The sequence below is a fragment of the Plectropomus leopardus genome, chromosome 6 (genome assembly GCF_026936395.1).
Source record: "Plectropomus leopardus strain MGB_pleo_1.0 chromosome 6, ASM2693639v1, whole genome shotgun sequence".
Taxonomy (NCBI): Eukaryota; Metazoa; Chordata; class Actinopteri; order Perciformes; family Serranidae; genus Plectropomus; species Plectropomus leopardus.
Window position 1 is genome coordinate 38,752,013 of NC_142181.1, and position 12,487 is coordinate 38,764,499.

The following is a 12,487-nucleotide window of genomic DNA, read 5'->3' on the forward strand; positions in this document are numbered from 1 at the left end:
TCTGTCAGCGGCAACATATCACCACTGACTCCCTCTGCAGCTTTTCTCAGGAGACCTGTGGATTTATCCCCCAGCTTGGTAAAATAGGAGGCAGTTGATATGATCTATGGAGGGCCATGTGAAGGCAAGGCTCCCCCTTCCTTTTAACGCCTGAATAAAGATATACCCGCTGTGATAAAAGCTGATAAAAGCCACATTTCTCAGCAGACGTGCTGTCAGCGAAGGAGACAAGCTGACAATTATCAGGCTTATCTGCAGTGTAATCACTGAGCTCTACATTGCCATTTGGCTTTTTCCATATTTCCTACTTTTGATTCGTACCCAAGCATTATGCAAAGCACACTTCCAACACTGCTTCGTATGATACAAGCTGATACGTTGTTAATGATGAAATGTTTGTCACTGCACTGCACTTGTCATAGACATCGCTTAAACCACAGGTCGAGGTCCCGCCGAGCATCTCAGGTCAACATTCTTCACTTCATCAGACTGCTGATATTTTTTTCATGAGAGTAATCATGCAAGTTTAAGTGCAAACAAGCACTTCAACTGTGTGAGTAATAACCCCTTCATCACAAATTGTGAGCACGAATAGCTTCAGATGTCAAATTAATCCATGATGGCTTGCATTCCCATGCCCCGAAGCCTTTTCATAATAGGAGCATTTTATTATCTGATCTGAAATTGGAAATCTCTCTGTGCCATGCTTTCTCACCAGCTGATGACTGAGCACACTGTGGCAACAATAATGGCTGCCACTCTGAATGGATAAACTCTGTGCAAAGCCTTTATACCACTTTTTAAATTATCCAGAATAATTTAGGGGACTGCTGTTGTAAAGTGTTAGCGAGTCAGTTGCAATTTTGATGCGAATGGCTATGACTGCGAATACATATTATGTAAATAATGATATTTACATATGATTTACATATGTATGTCATTTTCCATAACTGCTTGTCCTCGTAAGGGTCACGGGGGGCTGGAGCCTATCCCAGCTGTCATCGGGCGGAAGGCAGGGTACACCCTGGACAGGTCGCCAGACTATCGCAGGGCCGCCACTGTGAATCAGTCATATTTATACATGTATTGGTCAAGAATGTTCAAGCATATTAATAATTTAACTCTGGTTTTTACTCGCTTTGAAATATCTTCAACACAGTGCTAAACCTCCCCCAAAAAAACAGAACTACTCTGTACAATACAGAAGAATGAACAGTATGCTGGGATACAATGAGTGCAAAAAAAAGTCTATAAGAGTTTTAAAAATGGAAAGTAAATATGGCATAATTAGAAATAACTTAAGCATGAAGATCCTTTCACACTTGGACACAGTGATTGACAAAACAAACAAACAAACAAACAGAAACTTAATTAAGCCTTTTAAATTAGCAAATTGGCTTGATTTTGTTTTTCAAAATGGGAGAAAGGAAATGAGTGACCAAAAAAAAACAAACAAAAATGACCAAGAAGTTAAAAGAACATTAAAAAATTAAAAAAGAAAATTACCTTAAATTTGTTTTAAAAAATCAAAACATCAAGGCAAACAAGACTTGGAAAAAGTGCATAAAATTATAATATTTTTTGACATAGTTTTAAATTTTGATAGTTATACAAGTTTTTTTCCTGGCTTTTTTTCTTTTCTCCCTAGACGTTTTTCTCTAGCTTTAAAAATTATATATTTTCTAAATCTACAAATTTCTTGCAATTTATGGAACATTTCTTATCAAGTTGCTCATTGCCTTTTCTCCAATACCTTAGAATAAGCCGTTTATATCCAGAGGTGGCAAAAGTATTCACGTACTTAGGTAGAAGTACACATACTTGTGTAAAAAAAGACTCTGGTAAAAGTAGAGGTACTGATTCAACTCCTTTACTCAAGTAAATAATTCAGATTGATAACTCAGATCCCCATGAAAATCTCCTGAAAAAAGGACAGTGAAAGAATTCTAGTGGGGAGGAGTTTTAGCTGGTCACAATTTGTAATTCATCACTGGATGCCACCAAATCTATCTAAATTTGACAAATGACACCTTTAATAGCTTATTTTCAGAGTTTTTAGCTGCCACTTTTTTCCCTATTTGATGTTTGACCTTGTCAGCTTACTGGGCTACTAAATTCTCCATCCAACATTTTTGGGAGAATATATAACTTTTTATGGCTTTATTCAATCTTTTTGGAAATCATATGTGTAGGTTTATACAAAGCAGACTGTTATTTTCAGGCCACATTTACTGCTTTTTCCAGCTGCAGGTGTAACACATTCTGCTCCAAACATTTGCTCTAATTATCAAACTGATGCAGCCGCCTTGAGTCACAGTTGGCATGTTATTTCTACAGTTCTGCAGGGTGAGCCTCTTTTCTCATTGTATTTCCATTTACCTTAGGGAGGATCTCAACAAATAATAATAGGAGGCATGTTGGTTGCAGGATACACTGAGAGGGACATTTTTTGCCACTGAAGACCAGCCATAAACACAGTGTCTCTGGGATTTACAAGTGCCACAAGGAAGACTGAACCAAAACAAACGTGTTTTATGTATAGGCTTTTATAACTAAAATCTGAGGAAAAATAAGGCAATCAGGCTGTGATCAATGAACACAATTTTATTACTGTAATGCAGTGAGTAGGAGGTGGACGTTGTGCTTTGTGCTCATTATGCTTTGATTTGATTTGAACTTGATTTGTGAGATGACTGCGTTGCCACTTCTCCTCTAGTGATAACATTCCATGAAGCATGGTGATGGATATTCAAAACATTAGCAGCTTATTTCCAGTTGAAGGTGAGATAGGCATGTTATGCAAGACAAGAGTTTTCCACTTCGATCATAATATTTTCCACGACTTCTAGAAGCCCCTCTTACTCATGTCTGCTTGGAGATCTTTATAAATACTGGCATTTTATTGCCTCTTCAAATCTAATTTTGCTGTAATTTCTTTGTCTCATATAAGACATAAGAAGATCTCAGTCTCTTCCTGTGTCCACACATGCAGCGTCATGCTTTTTAAAATGCCATCTGACTCTTTGTTGTACATCATGTGACCTATAGAAGCGAAAAAGTGTTTCTATTGCAGTTTTGCGAAAAAAAACAACTACTTTGTCGAATAGCCTTAAATACCACCTCCTGTGAGGAATGGGAGTTTTTTTATTGACGTGTTTTCATTTTAAATATTTAACTTTTTTTTCCAATTTGCACGATTTGAAGGTAAATGGGAACCTACTTATAGTTGGTCTCCTGCTTCAGGTCTTGATAGACTCTTGATCCCAAAATCCAGATCTTTTGTTGTTTTATTTCTAGACACATAAATGTTCTAATCTTTATTCTGTTTTCTGTCAGGTGATGAATGTGAATCTATCTGAGGGAGATAAGATGGTGTTTGAAGATGTGGGCCATGGGGAGAACACCATGCTGGCCAACGAGTCCATTCTGATGAGGGGATTGGTGGTACGAAGCCACAGTAATCAGATCTCGATCCGCTTCCACAGCCAGAGGTCTCAGGTTGGATCAGTCCTGTTCAGATACCAAGGTGAGTGTCAGAATGAACACCACCTGCATGCTGTTAAAATAAACACGTTCTCATCCCAACCCCAAATATTGCTGCTTGGTCAGCATGGTTGGCGTTTAAATATGACACGTTAGGTATCCGCCTGAGTCTGTTGTTGATGTTACGGGATGCAGTGTCAATTTACAACTTTTACATGTATTGTGTCTTTTCAAAATACACCTCCATTTTCACAGGAAGCCTTCAGTTTCTTCTCGTTAGGTGCAAACATTCATTCATTCATTGGCCATAACCGGCCAATGACCCCTTGTCATTGGGTCAAAGGCAGGGTAAATCCTGGACAGGTCGGCACAGGGCTGACACATAGAGACAACCATTCACGCTCACATGAACACTTACGGCCAATTCAGAGTCACCAATTAATCTGCGTGTCTTTGGACTGTGGGGGGATGCCAGAGAACCAGGAGAAAACCCACACTGACACGGGGAAAATATACAAACTCTGCACAGATGAATCCCCCCACCCAAGGTCTGAACCTTGCCCCAACCTCAAATCTGGGACCCTCTTGCTGTAGTAGTATGACAATGGTGATGATGACAATGACAGGGTGAGGGTGACAGTACTACTGTACTTGTAGTACCGATGATAATGATGATGATGATGATGATGATGGGGTGACAGTGATGCTCACTGAATTATCATAGGCTCTATTGAGTTATGGTGGACATTTTTTAATCTGCCCCTTTGGAGCTTGAATTATGCACAGGTGCAAGTCACCCTGTGGAAAGATTGTCATCTGTTGTTTGTTTCTGTTTCTTCTTCATATTGTTTGTGCTTTATGTGTTTTTACTATGTTGCTGCAAAGCAAATTCCCTTCTGGGACAACTGTGCCGCCTGTATGCATATAGTTTTTCAAAATAGACTTACAACTTCGGTAAAACACCCCATATTCATGTTTTTTTTCTTGTGCAAGAAAAGCACAAGGTTAGGTTTAGAAGAAAACACCATGATGTGGCTTAGCATTCATATGGACAGTAAACAGTAGCCTCCAGGGTTTGTTGAACCCATTCACAGTACCTCCCATCAACCCTATAGGGACTTTCCAGCTCCTTATATTACGTTGTTAGCAGCAGTGTTTCAAACTAACGCCATTGAGTGGCGCATCATTCCACAAAAACAGCCTCTGTTTGGCTCGGTTATAAAGTGACATCGCCTGCTAGCATATCATATTACCGTGTTAGGTGCCATCATGTGGCATATCATACTGCTGTGACAGGTGCCTTCCGGCTGACTGGTAGCATATCGTACCGCTGCAACAAGTGCTGTCTGGCCAGGTGGTGGTGTAACATCCTGCCGCAAGAGGTGTCGTCAGGTCAACGGGTGGCCGATTCAACAGTTGCCCTTCCGGAAAATCTATGATACTGTTGCAACAGGTGTTTTTTGGTCAACCAGTGTTGATCATACTGTCGTCACAAGTGCGGTCCAGCCAACCCATTGCATATCATACTGCTGTGAGAGGTGCTCTCTATCCAACCGGCAGGGAATCATATTGCCACAAGGGGTGCCTTTCTGTCAACTGGTAGTATATTATACTCCCACGACAGGTGCCGTCTGGCCAACTGGTGGCATGTCATACTGCCACAATGCGTGCATTCCAGCCGACCGTTGGCTTATCATATCTCTGGGACAGGTGCTGTCTGGCCAGCTGGTGGCCATACTTCCACAACAGATGCCTTCCGGCCGACCAGTGGTGAAACAAACCGCCAAATCAGGTGCGTTACAGCTGACTGGCAGGGTAACACACTGCTGCGATGGGTGCCATCTGGCTGCGTTATAAATTGACACTATCTGCCGGCATATCATACCAATGCAAAAGGTGGCTTCTGGTGTCGGTATCTGATGCCAAAATCACTGACCAAGCAGCAGTATTTGATGTTAACGTATTGTTGAAGAAGACACGAGCATGAAGGTAGAATTTTTAGAAAACAACAAACATGAAATTTACATGTAATACATTTTTGTCAATTTCAGAAATAACTCTCAGGTGCAAAGTATGGTCATGAATTTGGACAAAGCAAACTATGATCATGGATCTTTTTTTTTTTTTTCATTGGTGCACATTATAACCATTAATATAAACCCCTCAATTATAGTTCTGCTCACATGTTTAAATTTTGTCTTTTAATTTAAGTCACTGCTGATCCAAAAATGGTACAGGCACCTAGAAAATGCAAAATAATGAAAATTACAAGCAAACTTCAGTGTATTTTTTTGACTATTCTTTACTCTTCTGAAGATGGACTTGATTCATCTGTTAAGATCAAGCACATAAAGTCTGCCTGTCTTGTATTGCGGGCGGGCTGTGGGCAGCATGTGACTGAGTGTATGTTATCACTTCTTGACACAATGTGCTAATCTGTCGGCCAGAAAATAACTAGTGCTGTCCATCAGCCACATGATTACCTCACACATTATCTTTGTATTGCAATTATTGCAGTGGACATATTCAAGAGAGACTTTGGAAAGACTTGTTACGACCCGGCTCGAGAGGGGAAAAGGGAAGCAACAATGAAACCAGATGTAATTGGTGAAATTTTATTTTATTTATTATAAAAGTTATTGTGTGTTGAACAAAGGGCCAATGAGCGCTGTTTAATAAACAAATAAATATAACAAAAGGCGACTCTAACTTGGAGGTTGTTTCTTTACTGAATAAATCCCATAAATAAATGAAAACAAACCTAACTACTACACTAACTAACCCAAACCAGAAATACAAGTAAACAGCACCCAACCAAACTAAAGAACTAACAATTCACAAAAAGTTGCTCTAACCACAGTCTAAGGCCCAAGATCACAATATCTAACAAACGAGTGCCTCAGAATTAACAAAAGTATAGAGGCACGCAAAAAGGCTGTCTCTGGAGTAGAGAGACGCAAAGACTGAAGTGAGAGTCAGGCTTCTTAGGGGGTTGTGTGGTGGTTCGCCGCTCCCATAGGCTGATTGAAGAGTAGTAGCTGCACACCAATCAGATCCTCTTCCTTGGCAGCACCGCACAGGTGGACAGCATCAGTCTACAATTTGCGCACCACTCACACACACACACACACAAGCACTTTCACACCTATACACACATACACACAGAGCTCCAAAGCATGTTAGACACAAAAGGAGGGGGGAGTGCGACAGCGGCCTTAACAGACTTTACCTTGCAGCCAGCAAATGACAGAGGAGTGAAGGCATCCTCTGCAGCTGCCTTTGTTGTGAAAATCTCTGAAGGCTTTTGTAAATGTGGTGTTTTAACAGTTCAAGGATTGGAGGTCAGTTCTGGTCCTGCTGGTCATATCTCAGCCCCTGAAAACTGTGTAAAGATTCCACTCCTTGATATCTCTTCATTTATGCTTGTTTCCATTGATTGCCCTCCAAAGCGCAGATGGTATGTGCAAACTTCCACGTTAAAGAGTGGCATCAACATCATTACCTGCTGCTTAAAAGCAATCTGTGCTGTGTTTGCTACTTTTGCTCCACTGCTGGCCAAATGGGAGAGAAACTAGATGAAGCTTTGATAAGTGTGTGTGTGTGTGTGTGTGTGTGTGTGTGTGTGTGTGCGTGCGTGCGTGCGTGCGTGTGTGTACACATAAGCCAGAAATGACGTCAGCCACTATTGGGCTGCTGACTGCTTGAGCTCCACTTTCTACCAAAGGTTCAAAAAGCTTACCTATCCAGATTCTGCAATTAAAAACACTGATTCAGGCTCTGGGAACTTCTAATGAGCACTTTTCAGGATTTTTTGCACATTTTTACACTAAATGACAGATGTAATAGACTCGAGATGTCCTTAGTTTTTTAGCCTGTTTAAGCATATTTTAATGGATTGTTATCAGCTAAAATAAATCCAATCAAAATACAAACATTTTCTTTACTTGACTGTGTTATTTTTTTTTTTTAAATCAAAGCTGCATATTTGTTTTTTTAAGGAAAAGGACAAAAGGAATATGACAAGACTGAACTTGGACTAGAACACAAACGACTTGAGAGACAAAAGTATCAACAAAACGATTTATTGAACAAAGTGCAACAAAAATACTCTCACACTGAGGAATGGCAAAAACTAAAAATCACTCAATGGAGGAAGCAAAAAACTTTTAAACACTAAAAAACAGAAAATCACTCGACTGAGAAAAAATCTATCACAAAAATAACAGCTAACAAAGTATCAAACAAAACTCAGAACTTGTTAACAAAGTAACAAACAAAACTCAGAACTTGTTAACAAAGTAACAAACAAAACTCAGAACTTGTTAACAAAGTATCAAACAAAACACAGTACTAGACCTGACTGAGAGAATGAGCAAGCAACAAACAAAAAACAAATCAACATAATTTCCTGGACATGACAGAATATTTGAAGAACAATGAGTTGCCAAACATCTAGACGGGATTGTTGTGGAACTTAAAATGGTAAAAATGCCAATATTGGTCTGTGCAGATTAGATAATTAGTAATACTACCTGTACATTTTTTGTTAAAAAAGTACATCAGGATGTGATGTATTGTCTCTCTACATACAGTATATAGCCACTATTCTTTAAAAGCATAAATGACCTCCTGAAATTCAGTTTTTGCTTTTGGTTTTGGTGCCATCCCAAGATTTTCTGATGGCCCTATCTAGCCACCCCAATGAGAACAGACTGCTGGATGACATGTGATTGAGGCTGACTCAGTAACAGGAGATCAGAGACTGCTCTGTGCACATCTTCACAGAGACATGGTTAGCCCCTAACATCCCAGATCAAGCTGTTGCACTGGATGGACTGACCTGAAGACTCAAATTCAAAAAATGCACTGCAGGAATTGAATGATGCTACCAGCAGCAACATGCTCAAGGAACTGGATGGAATTTTCATAGTAGCTGCTGATTTTAATCAACTGATCCTTCAACTCCAAAGATGTAGCAGGATCACGGAATTTTTTTTTTTAACCTTGGTTTAAAAAATGACCAATAAATCTACCTTCTATTTCTTCTTCTTCTACCTTCTTTATAATCAGAGGTACATTAAGGTCTTGGCAACTTTCTAAAAAAATGTATTAGCAAGCAGTTAAAGAACCCAGCCACATATTTAATAAAAGGACAGCACTATGTATTGATGTGTTGTTGGAACATGAGTAGATACAAGGTATGTTGGGTTTGCAGGGGAAGATTGATTTTAAAAGTGAGAATCAAGACCAAACAACTCAATATTCTCCTTCTTAATACTGCTCCTTTCTCTCTCTCCCTCTCTATATCTCTCTCTTATCTCTCTTGCTCTTTCAAACACACACACACACACACACACACTCATATTGTTCTATTAAATTCACCTCCCCTCTGAGACAGTCTGTTTTTTCGCTCAGCCCCGCTAGAAGCTGAATCAACAAGAAAGCCCCGGCCTCTAGACCTCACGCACACACAGACACCACACACTGTATGGCCCATATAGCTATCACCAGCCCTGTTGAATTGACTGAGACATACAGTCACTAGTGCAGCCTAGTTCGCAGGTCCTTGGAAAGTTTCAGCAACTTTTGGAAGATGTCATTGTAAATAGAGGCAACAGAAAATTTGGGGTAAGCAGAATAAGTGTGGCTTTGAAGGTACTTAGTCATTTAGAAATGAATATTATCCTGGATTAATCCAAGCTCCTTGCAGGTTAGTGTTATTTATCATTATTTTACAATTTGATTTCAGTGGCTAAAAGAATACTTTTTAATGGTGTTTTGTTACACTTCAAGAGGCCACTATGTCAACACATTCTCACGCCAAATTTGTTCGGTCAGGTGACCTTCCATGTCAATCTATGACGTTTTTGGTATCCTTCTCACATCAAGCTATAATGTGCCTGGATGCACTACAGGTTTCTGCACAAAAGTCAGTTATCACAAAAGTCGAAAAGTAAGATCCATCCACCTCCCCATCTTCCCTGTAAGTCTACTCACGCTCTGTTATATTACGTGGTCACGCAACCCATTCTCACACCTAACTTGGAACATCAAAGCTTGACGTGGCAGGGATACCTAACACGTTATAGGATGACATGGACGGTCACTGCCCAGAGTGAGATTTGGCTGGCCACATGAAGATGTCAGTGCCTGTCAGAGAAAGAAATTTTATGCTGCCCGAGTGTTGTTCAGACAGGATTGTACCCGGTTAAAAACTGGCTTTCACTGAATGGAATTTATTGTTGGTTTTAACCTTCTTCTGTGCTGTGGGTCAATGTGACAGGTTTCCAAATTTGCAACCCAATTTTGAGTTGTAACACAGGTTGTTCTCTCTTTTCTTTAGGGTCATCTTCACTAATGCTAAATGCTGTACTTTAATGTTTGATTTTTAGTGTGGATTTTATCCTCCTTTGCCTACACCACCCCTAACAGGGTTTGTGTTGTTTCAGGGATCTTGTTCTTATATTTATTTTTTCATATTCCTCCCTATGTGTTTGCTGTTTGGTGCCTCTAGAGGCTAGAAATGTTGCATATGGGAGGATCTCATGTTTGTACTTCCTGTCTTGTATTCACTGAGCACTGCCCCTACAGGTCAGAACAAACTTTGCATGTTTCACTCTTGCTCAGCTGTGCACATTTATAGTAACTGCAACCATGATTACTCTGTTTGTCTTTGTGTCACTGCACCCTGAAGAAGGCGCAAGCCGATACGCGTTGGTGTAATTTTAATGAATTTAGCACATTAAATTAAAGGCCTTTTACATTTTTCAAACCTACTTGAGTGCCTGGACTTGGATTTTTTTTTGTGCCATTTTCTTTTTTTGGCCAAAAGTTTTCCTCTTATTTTGGACATTTTTCCCTTCCATGAGCACCGGTGGTTTGAGGGACACCAGCAGCGCTCCAGTCTCCTCTCTCTCTGATTATTTACCAGTTTGTGAGTATATCTGAATAGTCTGAGTCAAAAGACGCTTTTATTCAGACATCACACTCTAGGGCAGCAAATCCCTATAGTGTCCCCCTTTATACCGCATCATGCCACTCCAGTGTGTGATTATACACTGTATCGTGGCATCCCGCAATCCAAAGAGGCATGACGGGTGTGATGTTAAACACATGGGCCTCTGCCACCAGCATGACAAATAATATGTGTCTCCAGTGCTTTATAAACAATAACAAAGGCATAACATGTCAATTGCATCAATTATCTTCTCTGTTTCATGGCAGCTGAACTCGTCCTCTGCTCAGAGGGTAAGAAGCTCCTGAAACTCATTGTTTTCCCAGTTTGTGGACACTCACGGATACTATTCTTTTTCTTCTTCTAAGCCAATATGCTAACAGATGCTTTATAAATCTCCCGTGGTAGGTCGCACACATAAACACCTTGTCAAAACGTCACACTTGTGCCATTTTCTGGCAAGCTCCCAGGAAGTGTGCCAGGGTCTGATGCAAATTTTACATAGTGGCCAAAAGTGGAAAGAGACATCTGTAAATCAGTAAATTATTTTTTGTGGGCATCAAAACGCCCGCAAACAACTCATTTCACTATCTAGATTTTAACGACCCAGTTCAATAACATTTGGAAAATCTAAAAGAGCCGCAAGATTAAAGTTTTAGACAGCCATTCAAGCTAGCAAAATGCTAAACCGGATATCTGCTGCTCTGACAGCGGAAGTTACAAGCTTGGCAACACTTGGCTGTGCTCAGCTGCCATAAGATTCTAGTGCGTCGGCCTCATGGGCCAGTAGTTCCGGGTATTTATAAGTGCTTTTTTATTTTCACGCAGCAATGAGCATCTCTCATTGGAATGAACAAGGTCCTGCCTCCATGGCTGTATCCAGATTCTCAGTACTTTCAAACTTTATGTTTTACACAGACCTCGTTTTGGATCTGTTACTACCTCTGGTCCAGCTCATAGATTAGATCATACCCTTTCTGCGATCAGATGTTATATACAGAACGGTGAGGTGGTATAACAGCGTGATATTTCTGCCTTGTTTCTGCCTTGAACAAGCACTGTAAATTCAGCTAAAATGTTACATTAGAGATGCATTTTTCCCAACATAATAGAAGAGTTATAAGGCTTAAAGAGGTTATTTGTACCAGCTCCTCCTAGCTTCCCCTTATAAGTGCATTTGCACTAACCCACTAATCAGACAACAGACGCAACTATACAAGTTAAATCTCCCACGCATGGAGCTGAAACTTTCCATGGATACACACAACAGAAATAGTCTATATTCAAGCTTTCCCTCCCTCCCTGGCTTTTTGTCTGAAATAATGAAAGAAATGCTGTTGATCAATACGATCAGTGTTTTGGATTGTAATAGCCGGAGCAGTGAAGAAGTGCATGTGTTGGCTGAGATAGGATTCATCACATTGAGTTGCTGTTGCAACTGTCGCCACGGTTATGTGATTGTATTCATTGTTAAAACATGCTCACACTCACATCACTTCGCAATGTGTCATTTCTGACATGCATACAACACTGGAAGCTGGAAATTGTAACCACATCAGCCTTCAATATTTCTACTTATTACGGGGCCTTTTCGGATTTACACAATAAATCTCACTGTGTAATGCAGTGTATGAGGCGATCTACAATATGTGACCCAGACATGTATTTTTTCCATGTCATTCTCGTGCTAATGCCAGAATGGTTATTATGTGAATGTACAGCTATGTAACATGCAGGATCCATGAATGTACATGATGCATTAAATGTTATTTCCCTAAAATGAGCAGGTAATGAGGTGGAAGACTTGTATGGATTAAGCCACAGACAACAAATTCATGCTGGCAGGTTTTCTAGAAAAAACATTGTGTTTCTACCTGTCTCCTCCCACCTGAAGCAAGCTCTCAGACGCAGATTGTCCGTAATTTTGCAATCTGATAGTTATCAAAGCAGAATTATTACACTATGAGGACTGTCAGATCTCAATTGGATGTGCTCTCATTGTTAGAACATTTCCGTTTTTCATTACAATCATCATTTATCTTAATAACA

The 12,487-nt window shown here is 40.1% G+C and overlaps 1 protein-coding gene across 4 annotated transcripts in view; it reads left to right on the plus strand.

The window, feature by feature from the left end:
• Positions 1-12,487, plus strand: part of sez6b (seizure related 6 homolog b) — a 422,519-nt gene that overhangs the window by 255,049 nt on the left and 154,983 nt on the right. For all 4 annotated transcript variants that reach the window (XM_088079418.1, XM_088079416.1, XM_088079417.1 and 1 more), the window contains exon 4: positions 3,337-3,526. In XM_088079418.1, coding sequence (XP_087935544.1) covers positions 3,337-3,526 — 190 coding nt within the window. The remainder of the gene's footprint in view (positions 1-3,336; positions 3,527-12,487) is intronic.